General features: G+C 38.4%; 3 protein-coding genes and 2 long non-coding RNA genes across 6 annotated transcripts; 4 read left to right on the top strand and 1 right to left on the bottom strand.

Moving 5' to 3' along the window:
- The first annotated feature begins 1209 nt into the window (after nucleotides 1–1209).
- LOC103451017 (trihelix transcription factor GTL2-like) lies at nucleotides 1210–4140 on the top strand. Its single transcript, XM_008390440.4, has 2 exons — nucleotides 1210–2064; nucleotides 2518–4140. The coding sequence occupies exons 1-2, from the start codon at nucleotides 1544–1546 to the stop codon at nucleotides 3965–3967; spliced, it is 1971 nt and encodes a 656-aa protein (XP_008388662.2). The 5' UTR covers nucleotides 1210–1543; the 3' UTR covers nucleotides 3968–4140.
- Nucleotides 4141–5520: 1380 nt separating this feature from the next.
- LOC139189974 (uncharacterized) lies at nucleotides 5521–6677 on the top strand. The gene is made up of 2 exons (XR_011573849.1): nucleotides 5521–5950; nucleotides 6039–6677. It is a non-coding gene; the product is annotated as an uncharacterized lncRNA (long non-coding RNA).
- A 1988-nt stretch (nucleotides 6678–8665) lies between these two features.
- LOC139189975 (uncharacterized) lies at nucleotides 8666–9164 on the top strand. The gene is made up of 2 exons (XR_011573850.1): nucleotides 8666–8881; nucleotides 8980–9164. It is a non-coding gene; the product is annotated as an uncharacterized lncRNA (long non-coding RNA).
- A 4725-nt stretch (nucleotides 9165–13889) lies between these two features.
- On the top strand, nucleotides 13890–19470 carry LOC103430503 (serine/threonine-protein kinase Nek3-like). Of its 2 annotated transcripts, XM_008368646.4 has the most exons (16): nucleotides 13890–14471; nucleotides 15259–15369; nucleotides 15514–15580; nucleotides 15793–15858; nucleotides 16024–16070; nucleotides 16172–16217; nucleotides 16350–16430; nucleotides 16538–16580; nucleotides 16662–16711; nucleotides 16794–16875; nucleotides 16966–17015; nucleotides 17178–17251; nucleotides 17505–17556; nucleotides 17954–18182; nucleotides 18255–18409; nucleotides 18573–19470. In XM_008368646.4, the coding sequence occupies exons 2-16, from the start codon at nucleotides 15284–15286 to the stop codon at nucleotides 19263–19265; spliced, it is 1821 nt and encodes a 606-aa protein (XP_008366868.1). In that variant the 5' UTR covers nucleotides 13890–14471; nucleotides 15259–15283; the 3' UTR covers nucleotides 19266–19470. The 2 variants fall into 2 exon arrangements, with proteins under 2 accessions (XP_008366868.1, XP_008366867.1); XM_008368645.4 differs by having other exon boundaries at nucleotides 17954–18409.
- Nucleotides 19471–19753: 283 nt separating this feature from the next.
- Nucleotides 19754–21521, bottom strand: LOC103430583 (protein IQ-DOMAIN 19-like). The gene is made up of 4 exons (XM_017330998.3): nucleotides 21189–21521; nucleotides 20689–20949; nucleotides 19873–20460; nucleotides 19754–19774 (listed from the first exon to the last, which is right to left on the bottom strand). The coding sequence occupies exons 1-4, from the start codon at nucleotides 21519–21521 to the stop codon at nucleotides 19754–19756; spliced, it is 1203 nt and encodes a 400-aa protein (XP_017186487.2).
- Nucleotides 21522–22277: the final 756 nt, after the last annotated feature.

A 22277-nucleotide genomic window follows, 5' to 3' on the forward strand; every position in this document is an offset into this window, starting at 1 on the left:
ACCTTAAATAAATTGGTCCCAGTGTCTGCATGTTTTCACGTGTCCTGCCATATCCTTGCCGTTAATTACACCATCATCAGCATCAGCAACTGCATAGGATTCTAAAGGACAGTAGCCGCCCCAAATACTACCAAAACACAAATTAAATCTTGTATAAAGATTAAGTATTATTTTCCTCAAATATAAATCCTGCTAACACCATTCTCAACTCACCCCTCGTGGATCACACTCCCCAATCCCATCACTACTTATATGGTTTTGACTCTTTTGGGTTACTAAGGGTAGATTAGGTCATGTAATTGGAAAGAGTTTGTGGCTGGCGTTAACTGATTAAGACAATGTGCTTATTCCATTACTTTTAACTTTGAAACTTTATTTTTGTGTATTAAAGTTGAGAGATATGAAGTGAGACATTGACATAGAAATACTTGGAGCGAGAACTAACGCGAGGGATACCTTAATGGTGACAAGGTAAGATATGAAAAATGCAGTGGTAAGGTTAACATATATAGCTAGTTCCTAACGAATTTTAAGTTTTGTCAACACCAATTCAAATAGTAGGACTGAAAGTAGATATCAATCATAGTACGTGTATGTTAAACATATAGTGCATAACGATTCAATGAGGTTAAACCCACCACTTGAGATCCTTAGACACTTAGTCAATCTGAAAATAATCCACTATTAGTCACACAAATTTAAAAGGGACTTAACTCAAACCCAAATTATTAGACCCCCACACTAGTTCATCCTTGCGCCCCCTTGCTGCTTGGGTACTATACAAGACTTAATTCCCGCTCTTCCTCTTTGTATCCTCTAGGTGATACAACTCTAAACATGGTTTAATCACCGAGCTCGAACTAATACCACGATTCAAGTCGTTTCAATCGCTCGCATGCTTAGCACCAAATATTGAAACAATTGGTAACAAAATAAGCGTAATAACAGCTACTCACAATTTTCTTAACAGACTTAACGGTTACTTAACATCTTACATTCATTCATCATAAACACGGTGGTTAATCACCTTGGAGCTCAAACTATTACCACGATTCAAGTCGTCTCAATTTCTCGCGTAAGACACTAGGTAGATTATGATAGACATTCACGATGAACACAATGATATGGTTAAATAAATAAAACCAATTATGAAATCACAATAAACAGTCACATAATCAAGCATAATTGATGTGGAGCACCCTCACAAAAATAAGTGTAATAATTGAGTCAATGTGTAAATATAACAAGTCATATTTTCATGTACTCAATAATTTTCTCCCAGTTTGAGGGTGACTTCACCTTCTTCTAAAACTGTGTGGTGGGCTATCTTTTCTCTTCCATGATAGGATGCATAGGACAACATAAGTCCTTGATGAGAGAGAGAGAGAGAGAGAGAGAGAGAGAGAGAGAGAGAGAGAGAGAGAGAGAGAGAAGTTTGGTGTTTTTGTAGTCTTTGTTTCTAACATTTTGCTATTTTACGGTGAGCAAACAAAAGGAGAGGTAAAGAAGAGAAACACGCTCTCACAAAAAATCACAGACAAACATGTTTGATGGAGTCCCAGCTGAGCAGTTGCACCAATTCATAGCATCCTCAAGAACTTCCCTCCCTCTTCCTCACCCTCTCCCTCTTCCTCACCCTCTCCCTCTCCCTCTCTCCTCCTTCCCTCCTCCACCATCAAACAATAGTATTAATACCTTCCCTGTCCCTGCTGCTACTCCCTTTGACCCCTACAACAATAACAACCCTTCTCATCTTCATCATCATCAACTTCTGCAAATTCAACCCCATCAGCTTCATCAGAATAATCAGCTTCTGCAACTGCACCGCCAATCCGCCGCCATCCCCAAAAATCTCGAGGAGAAAGAGGAACGCTCTAGTACTGTTTCAATCTCCATAAACAATAATTTGGAGATCGAAAGAGAGAGATCTTCATCGATACCGGCATCATCAGATGTATCAATCATTAGTGATTCTTGGAGTAATGATGAATTGCTTGCACTTCTCAGGATCAGATCTAACATGGAGATTTGGTTCCCTGAGTTCACTTGGGAACATATCTCAAGGTAAGCTTATTTATAATTCGTTCATATTACTTATCTCATATATTCATATGATTATCTTAATTAATTAGTTTATTGATGAACTAGCTAGCTGGGGTTATTGTAAATTCATCTAGACAACGGAGATGGGGATTCGAACTTGAGTTCAGAAAGGGAGCACACACAACTTTAGCCAACTTGGCTACGCACAATTCTATATATTTGAATGGTTATACCGATGACATTTTATTATAATTAAGTGACGATTGATGCTTCATCAATACTAATGGAATTTAAGTCACTGTTTACTCATGTGTATGTGGAGAGAGTCATATATATTCACTAAACACAAATATCCCCTCGTTTACAATATATATATATATATATATATATATAGCTAGGACTGAATAATAGAGTAAATAAATGCTCTTGCTTATTGATGCTGCTGGTTTGGTATATATTTATGGGGGGAAGCAGGAATCTAGCTGAGCTTGGTTTCAAAAGGAGTGCAGAGAAATGCAAAGAGAAGTTTGAAGAAGAAAGCAGATACTTCAACAACATTAACTTCACCAAAAACTACAGTTTTCTCAGTGACCTCGAACAACTCTGTCAAGGTGGTGGTGATGCTCATCAGCAAAACGCTGATGATCATCAGGAAGCTCCCGGGGATAAAAATAATGAGAAAGAAAAGGTTGAAAAGCCCAGTGATGATGGAGATCATCAAGACTCAACGAGAAATGAAACAATTGTTGGGAACAGTATTGGTGTGATTACCACCGAGCCGCTGAACCCTGAGGAGCACAATGAGAAAGAGGTAGTAGTGGAAACTAGATCAAAGAACAATACTAAGAAGAGGAAAAGGCAAAGGGAATTTGAAATGCTCAAGGGTTTCTGTGAGGACATTGTGAACAGGATGATGGCTCGGCAGGAAGAGATGCACGACAAGCTTCTTGAAGAAATGATGAAGAGAAACGAGGAGAAGCTTGCGAGGGAAGAAGCATGGAAGAAGCAAGAGACGGATAGGATGAACAAGGAGCTCGAGATTATGGCGAGAGAACAAGCCGTTGCTGGTGATCGACAAGCTACAATCAACAAATTCTTGAAGAAGTTCACATCGTCGTCCAGCAATTCTAGTACTTCCACTTCGTCTTCTCCGATTCAAGCACAAAACCCTAATCGTCCTACGTGTCACGATGTTAGTGGCCGAAAAGAACTTGATCATCATCAAGAAAAAGAAAATAACCCAACAACGCCTAGTTCATTAACTGAAAGTACTCTTGCACCCCAAAGTCCTAGCTCAAGTACTCTTGCCCCGACTCCCATTGCCGTTCCAACCATGACGATTTTATCTAGAGCTACTGCTGCTGCTGCTGTTGTCGTCGCACCTCCTGAAAACCCTAGTTCTGATGATGTCATCATCAACTCTCAAAACCCTAGTTCCATTAGTCATGACAAACAAGACCTCGGAAAGAGGTGGCCGAGAGATGAAGTGCTGGCTCTGATAAACTTAAGGTGCAGCCTCTTCAACAATGGCGGTGGCGGCGATCAGGACAAGGACGGAGGAGTCGTGATGAAAGCTCCTCTTTGGGAGAGAATCTCACAAGGGATGTTAGAGATGGGTTACACGAGGAGTGCCAAGAGGTGCAAAGAGAAATGGGAGAACATTAACAAGTACTTTAGAAAAACAAAAGATGTTAACAAGAAGAGGTCACTTGACTCTAGGACTTGTCCTTATTTTCATCAACTAAGCTCTTTGTACAATCAAGGGATACTTGTACCGCCTTCTGATCAAGCACCAGAAGACCGCCCCGCTTCGCCGGAAAACCATTCTCTAGGTGATGATGATTCAACTAAGCATGGTGAAGGTGAGAAAAACAACAATACGGTACAGCAAGCACCGCCACCAGCTTTTGATTCTGAATTCTAATTAATTTTAATTTGCATATTTGTGTGTGCATTTTCAATGATAATAATATGTGATACCTTTTTTTTCTTGTCGATCTTGGTAAAACATGTGGTAGCTAGCTAGTACTCTCGGCAGTCGACATGAATTTTATAAATTAATTTCCAATATTTATTATATATTTTATTTATGGCGGATATATATATGTATGTTTTAAACTTGTTTTGTAGTGAGCACCGACAGATAGATTCAAATCAGGAACTAGATTTTAAATGAGGTCTGCTGTCATTTTGTATTTGCCATATTTGCTCTCAATTTGCTACGCGCAGCAGCAGAAGTATCTTTGTTGCTAGCTGTTACTTAAATCTACTCTTTTTTTTTTCTTTTTTTTGACAAACGATATTATTCACGGGAGAGAGTTAATCCTCACAATGGGTTAGCACTAATGTGGTTTAAATTCGCTTTGGCAATGATTGAACCTAAGACCTCTCACTTACAAGTAAAGAGGAATACCACTAAACCGTAATACTAGATGGTGACTTAATTAAAGTTTAAAGAATTAAAAAAATTAATTATAATTTCACCAAAATGATGAAGAGCATGCATGTGTGATAATAAGGATAATCATGTGTATATAATCCCTATAAGAGCATTCCAGTTGTTACATCTAGCAATGGGAAAAAACATAAATCAATAAAGCTAATTAAGGTTTTGTTTTGGCCAAGGTTAATAATACATACAAATGTACAATCATAAAATAGTTATTTAAGTGTGCTAGGTATGTTTTGAACTTCTGGCCAAGGGTTTATAAGGAGCTTAACAATGACTTATTATGTTCTCGATCCTCATAAAATTTTCTCCTTTATAAGCTGGCTGGGTTTTCTTAAGTTGTAACTTACATTTTCTTTTTGCAAAACAAATTAAAATTTTCCATTTGCATAAAGTTTTCTTTTAACGAGATATGTTCGTACATACAGATTATAATTTACAACTAATTAAGGAACTCTATGCGTTTATATATAGTTTTTGAACTTCAAAGAATACACAGTTTACAATTCACGAAAATTCTATATGTTTATACGCTAGTGATATTTTTTGTTTCTTTCTTTATTTTCGAAGTCTTGTCTAATGATCCAAGACGTAATCTAGATGTCGGCATTCATTATTAGCTTATGGTGAGCCCTAAACAAAGAAAATTCCAATATCTTCCTAATAAGAACCAAAATTAAAGTGCGAAATTATAGAATATCCCCTTTAGATCAAACAATTCCCATGAATTCTTTAGATCAGGCCGACAGGTGGCCGGATGGGGACAGAGAACAAGAAGAGAGAAGGAAAAAGAGTTCACAAAGATTTACAAGTATAGGAGTAGGGGAGATTGGAGCAACAGGGAATGCTTAGACGACGTGTTCATTCTTGGGCTGCCTTAAATCAGCTCTTTCCAGGGGTCCTAAGTAATTTAAGTGTATGGGTTAAATCTTAAGAGACGGAAGGATTATAGAATACTCCACTTACTAGTGGGACTTGAGAGGAGCGTGCCCCGATTTGACCGACTTTTGGATAACAAGAAGGTGAGCTTCCTAGCTGCTTGGCTTCTAGTAGGTATTTGGTTCACCGCTTTAGGTATAAGCACTATGCAATACACCGGTTGCTGCACAAGTGCCTGCCATAACATGTAAATTAGCAAATGACAGATTAAATTGTCTTTTTTCATTTGGGGTTTGGGGTTTTGGTTTTGAACTACACATGCATGCAATTGACAGTACAACTGCAGGTCTGCAAGACACAATGTTTTCTGCTTGGGAATGGGACCTGTCGGAATGCTCCAGAGAGAGAGAGGCCAGTACTGCCGGTGGTCACTGGTCAGTAAGCAAAAGCCTTGGAGAGGGGGAAGAAGTTGTCGTTTTATGTGTTGTTATTGATTAAAAGTCCTTCTCAGAGTCGGAGAGGGGTTCCACCGCACCTTGGACAGGAGAAATATTTAGTTGCGACGGAAATATACGGATGGTATATCACTTCTTTTTATATAAGTGGTGAAAAATTTTAATTTTTAAATTATTAACCTTTTAATACACATAATCCATCATTTATATAGGAACATGTGGTGTACCAACTCGTATGACGGTCACATTGAAAAATCTCTCATTGAACAGGATCGGCAGACAAATGATCCCTGCCACGCGTCAACATCACGTGATGGGTTTGTCCGCACCCTATCCCAGCCTCACCAGTAACCTGCTGACATGGTCAGAGGGCCACATCATCTAACGGCTGAGAATCTCAGATGCCAGTAACGCGTTCAGAATTTGTTTTTTGTCAAAAGTGAAGCCTGAGATGCAGTTCTTTAAAGAATTAAAGTCAAAAGTCAATACAATCAACTTAAGGTATAACTTTGTCGGACTCCCACTCCTCCACCATGTTTGACTTTTACTTTTTTACGTACGGGTAACTACAAACATGATGAAAGAGATTGACCCAAACCGAAATTGTTTGCCTTTCATCGTCGAAGGATTTTCGTAGCACGACAACAACGTATGTGTTTCATAAAAGTTTGCTTTCTTTGAACAAGCGGGTTGGGTTATGTTACTCTTATATAATGTTCGTCTCGAAAAAAACTCTTACATTATGTTACCATGCGTTATGCATGGCTGGTTTTGATTTCATGCTAACTGCAAATGTGAGGATTCAGAAAAAGAAAAAAAAATGAATTCGGCACATAGTTATTTTCCGTACACATCTCTGTTTCTGTATTTTCATTTCAAATAATGCAGAAGAGGCTGAATGAGAAAAATAACGAGAATATTTCGCAAGAAGAATAAAAGAACCTGCATAAATCTTTTTTTTTTCTTTAGGAAAAAAAATGAAAACTAATGAAAATGGCTTGAAAACTTTGAGATTTAACGATAAAGACAAAATAAATGATAAAATGAATAGTACTAGAAATGACTTTTTAGTTTAAAAATGTGATTTTTCGTTAAAATAAACAGTACCGGGAGCTTTTCGTTAAAGTTCTCAAAAAAAAAAAAAAAGGAAAAATGGTGAGTCTTTGTGGGGTTGTGCTTTTTTACAACAATTCAAATCGATGGATTTTGGATTTTGGATCGAGCGCTAAGCCTTATGCCAACATGTGATCAATCCAAAATTTATCTTGTTAAAGGTATATCGGCCTTATGTATGGGAATGGGCCTCAAACTTGCACCCACGTTGCATGATACAAGCATGGACAGAAATGTTTTGTTCTTTTGTTCAGTTATAGGGAATTCGAATTCGAGAACTCTTTCAAAACTATTTGGAGGGGAGAGGGAATTGTGATCGAACTCCTTATAAGCCATTTTTTCTTAATAACTTTCTGACGTAGGACACTTCTTTGCATCCTTACACTGCCCTAGTCTCTACCAAAACAATATACGAAAGCATTATGCAAGGGCCGATCCAGGGGGTCCTCCTGGTCCCGAGACCCTGTGAAAATTGGAAAACATAGAGAGAAGGTCGCCTGAGGCCCTGTGACCATCTGGTATGGGAGGCAGAAGAATTCGACATGCTTTGGCAAGTGATGCTCAACAGACATATTGGGACAAGCCTTGGCAGCACACCTTGGTAGATAAACTTGACATCATGCATTGGAAGCTGTCGACAGAACTAGAAAAATAACAAAATCCCTAACAATTACTCAACTAAATTTCTCGATGAAAAAACTGAAGAAGTCTTGGGCGATGGGCGCGTTTGAATCTTTTACATTGGGACTCCATGTGGTTAGAGTTCTGATACAGTAGTTTGTAGATTCATTTTCTCCAGTTGTACTGCTACCCAACATGCATGCAAGTAACAAATTGTCAACTATGGTAGCTCGTTTTCAACATCATAGGGAATTCACAAGTCCTCATGTCCACCCAACATATGTCAATCTAAAATTCAACACACACACTGTACTCTCTCTCTCTCTCTCTCTCTCTCTCTCTCTCTCTCTCTCTCCAACAAAGGTCAGTTGATAACAATAATTTAAGAGAGTGAAGTTTCCTGAGAAAAGGCATTGCTTTTTTTTTTCTTTCAAATGTTACTATTAATATGAGGGGTAGAAGCATATAAAACTATTACAATAATTTAAGAAAGTGAAGTTTTGAATTCAGGACATATGGGTGAAAATCTAACACTCATCGACTAAGAGATTGGGCAACATGCATGCATGCTATATACTTGAAAAAATGTGACCATTGTAACAAGAATTACACCTATTTTTTTGTATATTTTTCTAGGTTTTTGGTATGAGAGAAATAGAACTGAACAACCCTAGCTAACGCGTCTGATTTATTAAAATCCTGGAATGCAGAATTGCAGATCGAAAGAAGGCAGGCAGTTAACAAATGTTGGAGTAACTATTATTTAAATTGTACTATTAGTATTAGTTAGGGATCGCAAAATATCACCTCGTTAATTTCTTTTTAAAACAAATACATAAATTTCAATGAAAATCCGATGCTTAAGCTGTACCCTGTTTGGCAGATCGGATAGAGGATCGGATAGGACTAATTATACGGATGCGGGTGTTTGGCGTTCACTCGTACTAAATAAGCGCCGGATTAAATTAACCGGTGTGCTTATTTAGCACAGTATACACCGGACTAATAAAACCAACCAAAAGGCCGGGATTATTAGTCGGCCCTCTCTCTCTCGCCTTCTCTCGGCCCTCTCTCTCTCTCTCTCTCCTCTCTAGGCGTCGTCGTCCTCCCCCCCCCCCCCCGTCACCTTCTCTCACCATCGTCGTCCTCCCCGTCGACGTCGTCGTCCTCCCCTGCAACTGGGTCTTGCAAAGAAGCATGCACTCTCTTGGCCGGCATGGTGTCTGGGAAACCTCTCTTCTCAAAACGCCAACAAACTACTCTCCTTCTCTTTGTCAAACCGCCGCCAGTCCATTCCACTTGCAATGCTGCAGTGCAGGAGGTAACCTTGTCAACAAATCGTTAGTTTGTTTCGTTTGTTGCATCTTGATTTGGGTTGATGTGGATCTGATGACTCATGGTTGCTCACCAGATGTGCAGGCAGGCGGGGAAGAAGAAGGGAGAGAGAGGGAGGGCGTTTGAGGGGTGCGGCGAAGAGAACGGGGAAGAAGAAGGGATGGTTTCAGATTTTATTTTTATTTTTATAAGTTTAATTTAATTTTAAGTTTGATTTAGCCTATCTGATATAAAACCAAACACAGTATAAATAATACGGTCATTAGTCCGATACTGCACCAAACGCCCGACTAATTTAGTCAGTACTATCCCGTGGCTATTTATCCTATCCGACAGAAATAGTCAGTACAGTCCGAGCTGCCAAACGAGGCCTGTATTATATTAGTATTAGTTAGTGATCTCGGCTCAGCGAGTCTTTTCTTATGTGATGAACTGTTGACACTGGTCTTACATTTTGTCTATGTAAAGTGAGTAGAAATGAGGGCTTAGCAAAATGACATGAGATGTGTGGGATTCACTGCCCTTTCACGCAGTGGCGAAAGCCAGGAAATGTTGAGGGGAGGGGCGAAATTTAAAAAGGTAAAATTGTTGCCAGTGAGGTTTGTGTCAAACAAGTTACAATTGTTGTCGTCGAAGTTTCGTGTCAAGAAAACGTCACATAATATGCTCATTCAAAACGAAACTTTATTAGCGAGGGTCAAATGATTTTGGAATAGGTATTTTTGTCGTCGGAAAAAGTTCGTTACTGGTTGTCGAAAATCCTACTATTAAAATACTTTTTTACAGAACAGTCGTCTAAAAAACCCATTTCTGATGCTAATCACCCTTTGGTTTTGGTTAAATCCTAGTCGGAAATGAATTTTAAAAGGGTTTATAAATCCGTTAAATTAAAGTTAGCACATATCAAATCTCAAGCTCTAATACATACATTCTTCATTTTATTACTCCTTTGAACAAGATCAAAATGAACAATCACAATGATCCAGTATCCACATATAAATAAGAAATAGAGTTCCGTGTAGACATTAATCTACCCAAGGTGACTGTAGTTGCAACTAGAATTTATATTCATATATATGACATTACATATATTGCATATGTCAACACGTCAGAACTAGAGGGACGTCCCATGTTATTTCTTTTTAAGTAAAACGGATCGTTTCAATTATCAAATTGCACAGCAGCCGCCCATGCTGCCAAAGTTCAGATTCTCCGTCGGCAAGCTTAGAACTAGAATGGCAGTTCTTCAATTTCATTGTTGATTTCCAGTGCAATGAGGTGCTGGCTTCGCCACAACGCCCAGCGCTGGCTACACTGCAGGCTGCAGCATACATGCCTCCACCTTGCAGGCTTTCCGACTACAGTAGAAGGGCGGACGATCGCTCCTAGGCTTGATTTCCGGCGAGGGGAGGGGCTGCCGCCCTTCCCAGACCTTTTATAGCTTCGCCATTGCTCTAATGTTTGACGAATTTTTAAGCTTAACATGTGGACAACACAAATTGATTGACATGAAGAAAGAAGGCTTAGCATGATGAGGATTGTAACAAGAGATATATGATATTCACTCTCAATATGCCCACCCATATTTGGCGAATTTTCAAGCACGTAGACAACACAAATTGAGTGACGTGGAGCACATGTAGCCATTGAGCTTCACATATGGGACAATCTGATATGATATTTATAAATAAAGTTAGGATTCCACTATAAAATCAATTGGCAAACACATACAAGATCCTTCATTTCTTTGAGGTGAAATCCACTCTCAACAAAATCACACAAATAATCGTGATGATATCTTAATTCAGTAAATTTGTATCTAATCATGTATTGGCGCGTCATCACATATGTCAAAACCAGCTACACACAAAAAAGAAAGAAAGAGAAGTTGGCGCGTGGATGAACATGAGTCAAAGAACTCAAGATCAATCAAATCTAACGACGAAGTTGGATCCCAAAGTTACCGGAATTATTTATTATACAAGTCAATTCATGAACGTGATCGCAGCACGTCTACCGGAGGTTGAAAATTTTGAGGGGTAGTTTGGTCATTTGGGGAATACCAGCGGCCAAATGGTAAGCTTCGTGATTGGTGCGGAGGTTGAAAAATTTTTAGTTGTGACGGAAATACGGATGATACACCACGTGTTTTTATGTAAGTGGTGGGAAATTTTAATTTTTAAGTTATTAACCTTTTAACACACATTACTCACTATTTATATAGAGACACATAGTGTACCATATCGTGTGATGGTCACATTAAAAAATCTCTCATTCTCTTGGTTAGTCTTCTTGCATGAATCCAGATCCTCATTAGATCCTCTATGTGAGGATTATGGAGATCCATGAATTATATCCGTTCATCGTATATCGTGCAATTAGAAATTATTTTAAATATTTTTATTTAAAATTAAATACAAATAATATCTGACAAAAACGGATTGCACGATGTACAATGAACACATACAATTTACGAATTCCCAAGATCCTCACCAAAAGGATCCGAAGAGAATCCTGTTGGTTCTTGCATCCCACACAAAAACATATAATAAATATTAAAAAGGAGAAAATTGGAGTAACAGTCTCTGAATTCTAACTGTAGTTTTGGTTCATGAACTAAAAATTCATGAGTATTGATAATTGAACTTGTTATAATGTATAGCAATGATCATTTTGTTAATTCTGTTAGAATTTATATCCATTTTTATCCCTATAAACCCTTTATTTTGAATGAAAGTTATAATAAAGTTAGTCAAAAGATCCTTATTCCGCAATATAATAAGTTGAGGGATTAAAGCTCCCGAATTTTTAGTTCATGATTAAAACTCCAATTGAGCAAGTTGAGCAACCAATGCTCTAATTACCTCTTAAAAACCCTAAAATGATTATTTTCACTTTATCTTTTTGCATAATTTTTCCTCTTAATAATTTTTTTCGATTAAAAAGGAAAATGATTTATATAAAACGAGTTTACAATCGTCGTTATATTTTGGTTTAATAATCTAATATTGTGCATAACATTATATTATGAATCATTACGTCATGTAATTTTGTACTTGTTTCATATAAGTTGTTCTTCAAAAAAGTCGTCTAATTATGTTATGGTATGATGATTGATAAGATGGTTTTGTAAAGTCCTAATGCTATCCAATTTGCAAAATTTCCAACAGGAAGAAACCTGCAATGAGTGGTTCACATGAAAGTTTGCTCGTGATTGCGTTAACAACGCCTAGAAATAAGTTGATGTTGATTTATGAGTATGGATAATTGGTAATGATTATGGATAAGTTTATTTGCTAAGTGATAGTTTTATCAGAAATTGCAGAATAAAGTGCGACTCTTTATGAATTTTCTGTTATTTAATTTTTTTGCGCAATATTTTATAAAGTTGTTGAAATTAACGTTAAACTGTGAAGTGGCAAAAGACGTCTTATTCGAGATAAGGAGTTTTTTTTTTTTTTTTTTTTGAGGACAAACAAAGTAAATTTCACTAAAAAGAAAGTTAATACAAGATAAGGACAACTCCAAAAGAGAGTCTAAAATAGCCAAGAAAAAGCCCAACTCCATAAACGAAAACTACAATGAGAAGGTCCCAAAGTGAACAACCCATAGCAGCAACCAAATTGAAAAACCTAAACAGCCACCTCCACAAAAACAGCCGCACTGCCATCACAGATCTGTCACCACCACCAGGGAGAAGGGCCAACGAACCAAATGGATAAACGGAAAATGGGGGTAGGCAAGCTACCCGTGCTGGAAGCACTCTCATAATCCTACCAGATAGTGCAAAAAGCACTTTAAAAGGGTAACCAATAGAAGATTCACGGTGAGGAACGATGTTTGGAGAGGAACAAGGCAAAGAAAACAGATCTGAGATAAACTTAAGAAAGACTGAGACCAAGCTCAGAGCAACCTGAGACACAAAATGCTCAAACAGAAAACAAGCGAAAGCTAAATGCAAATACAGATAAACTAAATCTCCAACCATGGTGGCTTGGAGAGGGAAAAGCTGTAGTGGAGTTAGAGGAAAAGGGATAGATGGGGAAAACGGGAGGAAAGAAAGGGAGAGAAGGGGAGAAAGTATGAAACAAGGGTGGAAAAAATGAGAAGAGAAAGAAGGGCGAAAAAACAGGGAGAGAAGGGAGATAGTGATGAAGCAGTGGGTGGACGAGAGAGGAAAAGAGCAGAGGGCGAGGAGGGAAGGGCTGGGTTGCCGCCAACCTCAAGCCAAAGCAAAAGGCCGACGACAGAGAAGGGTTTAGGGGAATCAGCGCTTTACTTTGGGGGAGGGAGATGGCACATATTCGAGATAAGGAGTTGAACATTATTCTTTGAATATTAGTTAAATTTATTTTTGTATCCTCACTTCCCTCACAAAAGCTAATGTATCCTTACTTTCCTGCCATTCTTGTAACCGCTACCTGTAATACATACATATGCGAGTGATAAAACGATAAGGAGTTGAACATTATTCTTTGAATATTAGTTAAATTTATTTTTGACAAAACGATATTGTACACTACTCCGGCCTACGAGAAAGAATGTCCCAACTTACATCTCAAAAGAACATATAACAATCTCTCACCTAATTGACTCACTCACACCTACAAAACCTATAAGACGAAGTATCCCAACTCACATCCCAAACAAACAGATAGCATTTTCTCGACTAGACTCAACTCACATCTACAAAACCTATAAGAAAGAGTGTCCCAACTCACATCTTAAAGGAACAGATAATAATGTTTAGATTAATTGACCCTACTCATGTCTGCAAAGTTTATTCATAGTTTCTTAATAATAAAAAATAAAAAAGTAAAGAAAGGTCTCCAAAGTCCGAAAAGATTCAATAAAGCCGTGACAAAATGGGTGGGGGCCATGTTCATCCTCCTAGCTTCCCAGCCTCCCCTCGGACCCACCCCCGGTCCCCTTTTGTTTGTCAGTGTCTCCTCCTCCTCGTGCCATGTAAAGGTGCAGCCTGCAGGGTTTACTCCACTTCTCTCCTTTTCACAAAACTAAACAAATCACACTTTAAAATTATTATCAATTTAATTATATTAATTGTCTTGTTTATCACTTAATCTCATTGATCTCTCTTTGTTTTTCTCTTGAAATAGATTTTTTGGTGAGCCGAAAACACGAATACTTTGAGTATAATAAAACAATGCATTATAATACTAACGTATTGAGTTGTGTATCCGACACGAAGTTTTTTTCATCCATATGAGTATCTTTAACTCTGATTAATTTGCTTATTATTTTATTAGATAGCAATTTAGCCATGTAGTCTCTCTCTCTCTCTCTCTTCTTTCTCTCTCTTCTTTCTTAAGAACTTGACAGTTTGTCTATTAAGAAGTCGAGGGTAAAAACCCAAATGGGAATGGGGGAAAGAACTACTGCAACTTCCTCTGCAGCTTCTTCTTCTTCTTCTTCTTCTTCGTCCTTTTTTGCTCCCTGCTCTACTGGTCCAGTGACGACGTCGTTTTCAGCTCATTCTCCCCTGCCGCCAGCCAAAATGTGTCCTCCCTCACCTGCATTGTGATCTCTTCGATCCAACTCACTCACTCTACATTGAGGTCTTCCGAATCTCTCTCTCCTCTTTCTCTCTCTAGCTTAAATTCTCTGACTTTTCTTTTACTTTGACATCAAAGTTCAAATTTTGACTTGGGTTTTTAGTTTTGAGTTGCATTTTCCATTTTCTTAGAAGCAATTTGATTACTTTTCATTCCTTTTTACTCAGTTTCTCTCTCTCTCTGTACTTAGTTTTTACTGTGTATATTACATTGTTTGATTGCTGAGAAAGTGTGGGAAAGCAAGAGAAAATAAATTTTGCAATTCATTGTTTTTCTTACTATTGGGATCTGGTTTGAGCCTAAAATTGACCATTTGGCTGGGCTAATTTGATAATTTGGACACAAAGTTCAAATTTTTGTGCTTCTGTTTGCTAAAATGTTTATGTAATTTCATCTGCTTTATACCGCATTCGATTTTCTACAATAAAGAACCGGGCTTTCATCTAAAAAGAAACGGAATGTGGGATTGTCTGACTTGAATTTTGTGTTGTAAGTAGTTAATAGGGTAACTATGGTTTGATCACATTTTGCTATCATGGGTTTATCAAATTTCTTGAGTGATAAATGTAGTGTTGTTTTGCTTTTGCATTTACTTTGTTTGTTTCTCAAGAAGAAAAAAAGAAATGGGATTTTTCCGAGCTATGCAAGTCTTGAGTGACTACACATAACTTTCCCTTGATGCTGAGTTGCTACGTTGAATTCGTGTTAAAGTACATTCCAAGAATTGAAAAGAAATGTTTTCGCTATTGGGAATGTGTATGAGATTAAAACCATTTTGTTCTTCATTCAGTGAAGATAAGTTTTGAGTCTACAACATGGAGCAATATGAAGTTCTTGAGCAAATCGGTAAAGGGGCTTTCGGTTCTGCGCTTCTTGTCAGGCATAAGCATGAAAAGAAGAAGTAAGACTGGAATTTACTTTTCCTTTTTCTGTCTCTGTATCCATGGTTACTTTCATGGGAACATGCGCTGTTCAACTATTCCTCATGATATTGTCATGCAAATTTTGAGAGTTGGTCTTAACTTTGAATCTTTGATATATAAAGGTACGTGTTGAAAAAGATTCGTCTTGCTCGCCAGACTGATAGATCGCGGAGATCTGCACACCAGGAGGTTACTATACTTTTTTGATGTTTTTGGGTGCTGATAATCTTCCATTTCTTTTCGACTCAATTGATAATCTTCCATTTACAATATTTCTCATTCATTTTCTACACGATTTTACTAAAAGAAAACATAGAAAGAAAAGAAATGATGGAGTATGCTGCAGGCTTTATTATATATATTGGATACCTCCGGATTTACAACTTTCCTTGTTTGTGTAGATGGAGCTCATTTCCAAGTTCAAAAATCCATTTATTGTGGAGTACAAAGATTCTTGGGTGGAAAAGGTACATTTGCCCTCAACTGTATCTAGTGTAATTGTGCTCAGTGGTGCACTTTTCCTTTTCTCTGTATCTAGTGTAATTTTATTAATTCCCGGTTGGATACTTTGGAACTATGGTAGCCTAGCTAGTTGCAATGGCCTAAACTTGGTTCATACCCCTTGTTTTCAGGGTTGCTATGTGTGCATTATCATCGGTTATTGCGCAGGAGGGGACATGTAAGTTTTGTATCGTGCTGAAACTTTGATATTTTTGCTTTGATTTGAAGGCTTGCATATTGTCGGCCAGGCCACTCATTCTGTGTTTCTGTGCGGTACAGGGCAGAAGCTATAAAAAAGGCCAATGGTCTTCTTTTCCCTGAAGAGGTATGAATTTGTTTTAGTTCTTCGTCTTCACTTTGTTTCCCCATGCAGAATTTTTTTTTTTCTTAAAAGACATTCCTTGCACAGTCGCTTTTTTCGGCTCCTATCATCTAATATGGGAATTAACTTTTTCAGAAGCTCTGTAAGTGGCTTGTCCAACTTCTGATGGCGCTAGACTACTTGCACAGGAATCATATTCTTCATCGTGATGTCAAGGTTAGTGACATTTATCCTCCTGTGCACGTTGAAAAGATGTATGTTGCTATGTCCTTTCAAATTCCCCGAAGCTAAATTGTACTAATAGTGGTCCATGATTGTTTCAGTGTTCTAATATATTCTTGACAAAAGATCAAGACATACGCCTTGGTAAGTGATCCTATAATCTTCTATAGTTCTCCATAAGCGGAGTGTAATTTTTCTGACAACAATTGATGAACGTTGGAGCAGGTGACTTTGGACTTGCCAAAATGTTGACTTCAGACGATCTTGCCTCTTCGGTAAGTAACTGTGGCTCTCTTCAGAAGTTCATATTCACAACATCTTGAAGATCTATAGTAAGAATCATTATCTCTGACCCAGGTTGTCGGAACTCCTAGCTATATGTGTCCTGAGCTTCTTGCTGATATACCTTATGGTTCAAAATCAGATATTTGGTCTTTGGGTAAGCACCGAGTATGTGCGAATTTTTTCATTGTTGATTATTTTTCTTCTCTAGTTGCAATATGTATTGTACTAAACATATTTTGTCCAGGATGCTGTATGTATGAAATGACTTCTCATAGGGCTGCATTTAAAGCGTTTGTAAGTTTTGTAACTCGTAATCTGTTTCTGTTGTTTGTGTTTCCTCAATCTGTTTCTTGTTTAAGAAAATGTTTAATGTTCCTCCGCATTTATAAATTGTTTCCTTTTTCTTTCGCATGTTATTTTTTTCTTTACGTATTTTTTTTGCTGTTTCTTTAACAGGATATACAAGCACTGATTAACAAAATTAACAGGTCCATAGTGGCTCCCCTTCCCACAAAGTACACTGGTGCATTGTGAGTCCTTATTTATTTTGTTTGATACTTTGTGGCTATTCAACGTGGATTGCATGTTTAGCGCCCTTCCTTACTTTGTACGATCATTATAAATTTCCGCAACATTTGGAATTGTGTAAGGATGTTTGTAACCAAACAAACAGATGCTTTAATAACCTGATTTTCTGTTACCTCGTGTTTCTAGTTGGATGTGATTAAGTTACCTTTCATAGTGAATATTGTTTCTAATCACTTTCTGTATTTCTTTTTTCAGCCGAAGCCTTATTAAAAGCATGCTTCGGAAAAACCCAGAACTCAGGCCAAGTGTACGTATACTTCTCCTCTAGTGTAAATGCGTCTACGGATAGACATACTAGGATAATAGTCAAACATGACAGAATTACAAAGTTACTTATGGATTCATTGTGCAAAATCTTTCTCTTCGGTGCAATGTCCAATGCATCTCGTTAAGATGTGCCACAAGCTGGTGCAGTCTGGTTTTATTTGATTGACAATCATTTTGTAATTTCCGCTTATGAACTCAAACGCATTGTATCCAATACCTGAATACATATTGTCAATTCATTGTTGCCTGATATAACTTTGGTTTCTTTTTATCTTCATGAAAGCACAATATTCCTTTAGAATTAGATTCCTCGGAATTGTGACAATTCACATCTTTCAAACGTTTCATCTCACTTGAAGTGTTTTCTGTTGTGGCAGGCTGCTGAGCTGCTTGCTCACCCAGTCCTTCAGCCTCATGTTCACAAAGTTCATCTCAAACTCAATAACCCCAGACATGGAACTTTAGCGGTCAACTGGCCTGATACTGGTTACTTGAAGAAGACAAGGTTTTCAGAGCCAGAAGCAGTTCCTTTCTCCACTCGCCGTTACCAGGACAAGCTGCATACATTCAGCAATGATAGGACTTTAAATCCTAGTATATCTGGAGGTGAGCAAGATTCTGTAAGCTCTACCCAAGAAATGCATGGCAGGTCAAAATATCTGAATCGAGAATTTGCAGGACATTCTGTTGGTGGCACTGGAGCCTATAGAAAAGCAGCCATACGCAAGCAGCCAATTGCTTCCAAAACTTCAAATATCGTTAACAGTCGAGTTACTCCAGCAAAAGCTTCTGCCACTCCCAAGAGATTTATGGAGCCCAAGAATCGTGCATCGGTAAGATCTCTCTCACACTCTCTCAAACCAAAGGTGCAAGTTTTTCTCGAACAAACTATAGCTGCATAAAAGCACTAGCCGTACTTTTGCATAATATTTTAGCTTCTAAACGGCTAGTGTTTGCTAATCTAATAGTTTAAGTTTATAAAATTCATCTTTCCAGCTTCCCGTTTCACGCACACCGCAAAAGACAGTGAGTACAACTCGCAGAGCATCATTGCCATTAACAAGAGCTGCAACTCAACAGTCCCCTTTCTGGCCCAATGTTGGTGTTCTTCACTGTATTAAATCTCCTGACGTTTCTGTCAATTCCCCTCGAATTGACAGGATAGCTGAATTCCCATTAGCCTCATATGAAGAACAATTATACGAAGAACAGTTTCTGCCTATCCATAGAAACTCATCACCCTCAGTGCAAGGTTCGTCTGGTTCCCCCCACTCTGGTGACCGTTCAATGATGAAGGACAAATGCACCGTTCAGATAAGCGACAGAGCCTCTCGCAAACTTAGTTTCACAGGTGCATGGAAGGGAATTGAACCTGGCATGTTCAAAGCTGCACCAGACAATCAAAGCGATGAATGTTCGGATCAAAACGCAACTGCTGGAGCATCAAGCCGGACCTCATCAAACACGCGTCGCCAGCATTTTGACACCTCATCATTCCAGCAAAGGGCTGAAGCTTTAGAAGGGCTGCTCGAATTCAGTGCAAGATTGCTCCAGAACGAACGATATGACGAGCTTGGGGTGTTACTGAAGCCTTTTGGGCCAGGGAAGGTCTCTCCTAGGGAAACTGCTATTTGGTTGACTAAGAGCATCAAGCAAAATAATGTCGACCAGGATGATCAATTACAATGAGCGGTTGCAACATGTATAATATTTCCAACTCGATTAGTTTTTGTAGTTACGAGTTTTCGGTTTTCATTTTTCTCAAGAGGAATTAGGCTCCTAGGTAGATCCTGATTTTGCAGGTTATGATCTCAGAAAAGGAATTGATTCTCACCATGAATTCAACTTAGTTTGTATAACTGCGATGTCTTAATAGAATCTCTCTCTCTCTCTCTCTCTCTCTCTCTCTGTCAAGAAATGGTTCAAAAAATTTCAAAAGATGGTATTTGAAATTGGCACTGAACTTCATGAACAAGTACAATTAGTTATTAGTATCTTTCATAGGAAAGTTCTTTCTGAGTAATGCAAATGCATGCTACGAAAATTCTAGAGCACATTTTTAGCAGGTGGACTTGAGCCCCTTAAAACGTTTGGCGTTTGCATTTTAATATACATTGATGTGTAGGACTCTGCATGCTCTATATAGGTCTGGACGAGCTCTTCAGCATCCCTTTCTGTTAGTACAAGTTCACATGGGGCTGCAAATCAAATAGTCGACGAAATTAGACAGATACGAAAAATGCAGAAATCAACAATAAAAACCTGCAGAACTCAGTTCGTTAAGCTAAAGTTTTACCTCATACGCAGCAAGAGATTCATGATAGTCGGAATGGACGGTACTCGGGCTACCGGAGGCATGCTTGTTGTCCTCGAACAATCTTCTTGATCTGTAGAGCTTAACAAACCAGGGATCCTGGTTTTTCTGACCGTCGGGTTTAAACTGTGTGGATGAACGTTTCAGCACTTGATAGTCCATGGCAACAAGTCTGGCATCCACTTCTGTTTGCTTGCTTCTATTCTTCAAGCTTCCTTCGGGCCTTTGCTTTGGTTCACTCTGTGACCTGGCTTTCGCCTTTGAAGATTTCGTGTTGGTCATGTAATTTGGCTTGAATGCAGAGTTCTCATGATCTGTGTAATCTTGGTCTTGATGAGTGAAGGGGTGTCTTGTTGGTTTTGGTTTGGATGCAGAAGGATAATTCCAGGGACTATTTGCCGTTGCAAAAGAGAATTCCTCGTAGTGATGCCGGTTTGAGATGGAAAGACGATCAGAATAGATTGTCGAATGGCCATGTTCAAACCTCCCTGCACCTTGTGAATGATTAAGGTGTCCACTCGTGCTTTTCGCAACTCGTTGAACATCATTCGGGTTCAAATCTATTGACTTCTGCATAAACAAGACCACATTGTAAGCTTGGTACATTTTAGGGACCTGAGCCGGATTGTGTGTTACTAATCATTCCATGTTTGGTTGATCAGAAAATGCTTTCTTGAGGAGCTCAGCCTTTGAAACCCGAGTGATTTATCAAGCTCAATTGGGTTTATGATGCAATTTTCACTCGGGTTTCGTAAGCTGAGATTAATCAAAGCAAAAACTAGCACATATAGCACGAACAGGAAACATTTGAGATTGGAGGAGACTTGCCCTATGAACTCCATTGTCCTGAGGGTGGCCTCTTTGAATGATCAACTGCTTTTTATTAGCTAGCTGTGCTTCTTCCGCCATCTGAATTCGCTTAATCCGCGCTCTAACCTGGATAGCCATCAACGCCTGCATCTGAATTAACGTAGCAGTTGTTTGTTTCCTCACAATGTGGCCTCTTATCAGTGCTTGCAACTTCACCAAACCCTTCAAGGCATGTAAAGCCTTCCTTGCCTACAACAACATAAGCGATATGACTACGAAAAATAGATAGATTTCGAGTTCAGAATCTTATGACATGTTTACTAATCTGTAATTAGGCGAGGATGAATTGAATTCACGAGGAGTCAGAATCCAGAATTCCCATTAAAAGTTGTTTACTAAACTATTTGGAATCGGGTTAGGAATGACCCTGAAACTAACCAGTTATAGATTAGTAAACATGACACAATGTTTTGGATGGAAATTCGTACCAAATGCGAACGGAAGGCAGCTTGAATCCTTGTAGCTGCAGCGTTTTCGACATCTCCTGGTGTCACAGCACGATTCTTCTGAGCCTTGAGTGACAACTTAGTGATGTCAATTGAATCAACAGATTTTGTAACCATGCGGGATACCTCTTTGCCTGCCAACATCCCAAAGCTCCACCTTCTCTTCACTTTCGGCGTACCTAGCTGCTTCACCGCCGCCCTGGCAGAAAAGGTAAGCGCAAACTCATTCGAAACGTTAGTTTTCGGAACATCGTTAATCTTTTTCTCTTGCTTTCCGACCAAGAAATTGATGATCCATCTGCTTGCCTTTCCCATCTTCAACTGTCACTAAAAGTTTATAGCACCACAGGAAGACTACGCAGTTACACTTTATATAGAGGAGTATAAACATAGTTATACACACACACACATATGTATACATATATGTACGATGATCTTACTTGCGTAAATAAAATATGATCTGCATGGCTTTTTCTCAAAGTGCTTTTCTGGCATGGTCATCTTTGTGCTGATTATTTAATCACTTTGGCCTGCAGAGGTTTCTCTGAGAAAGCCATTTGTCACCCTCATATGGTATATAAAGTGAAAAAAGAAAAGAAAATTCAACTGCTTAGAATTTTTGGTTTTTTAGAAGGAAGCTGCATCAAATCAAGGCATCAATGGACTTATTAATCCCTAATTTCCTCTTAACTCTTCGTGTTACTGGTCACAGTGATGAGTGACCTAACTAATCACCTTTTTATAAACTTCCAAATTTGGAACTTCAGAATATGATAACTACACGGTTTTTCTCTCCCGACGAATTTGTGTATAATTTTGTTTCTTGTTTTCTACTTTATTCAATTTGATTACCAAAAATATGAGCTGGTATGCAAGAGAAGAAAAGGTGCGTGATAACCATTTCCCTTTAATATTTCATGGATCCTTTATTATTTCATGATTCTTTAGATAATCTGAAGGTACAAAACAAGTCAGAAGTATTTTAAGGTCATAGAAGCACTTTTTAAAGAAGCACTTGTCAAATGCTTCTTCAAGGACTTCCAAGTTACATGTTTTTAATGGAAGCACTTG

Source organism: Malus domestica, chromosome 12 (genome assembly GCF_042453785.1).
Source record: "Malus domestica chromosome 12, GDT2T_hap1".
Classification (NCBI taxonomy): Eukaryota; Viridiplantae; Streptophyta; class Magnoliopsida; order Rosales; family Rosaceae; genus Malus; species Malus domestica.

Excerpts from the sequence above, each read along its gene's own strand:
- LOC103430583 (XM_017330998.3), bottom strand. The coding sequence starts at position 21,521 with ATGGGAAAGGCAAGCAGATGGATCATCAATTTCTTGGTCGGAAAGCAA. Across the intron at positions 20,950-21,188 it reads CTGCCTTCCGTTCGCATTTG|GCAAGGAAGGCTTTACATGC; the intron begins GTACGAATTTCC and ends ATGTTGTTGTAG. Across the intron at positions 19,775-19,872 it reads AATCTCTTGCTGCGTATGAG|CCCCATGTGAACTTGTACTA; the intron begins GTAAAACTTTAG and ends TTTGATTTGCAG.
- LOC103451017 (XM_008390440.4), top strand. The coding sequence starts at position 1,544 with ATGTTTGATGGAGTCCCAGCTGAGCAGTTGCACCAATTCATAGCATCC. Across the intron at positions 2,065-2,517 it reads ACTTGGGAACATATCTCAAG|GAATCTAGCTGAGCTTGGTT; the intron begins GTAAGCTTATTT and ends GGGGGGAAGCAG.
- LOC103430503 (XM_008368645.4), top strand. The coding sequence starts at position 15,284 with ATGGAGCAATATGAAGTTCTTGAGCAAATCGGTAAAGGGGCTTTCGGT. Across the intron at positions 16,071-16,171 it reads TATTGCGCAGGAGGGGACAT|GGCAGAAGCTATAAAAAAGG; the intron begins GTAAGTTTTGTA and ends TGTGCGGTACAG. Across the intron at positions 17,016-17,177 it reads GGGCTGCATTTAAAGCGTTT|GATATACAAGCACTGATTAA; the intron begins GTAAGTTTTGTA and ends TTTCTTTAACAG.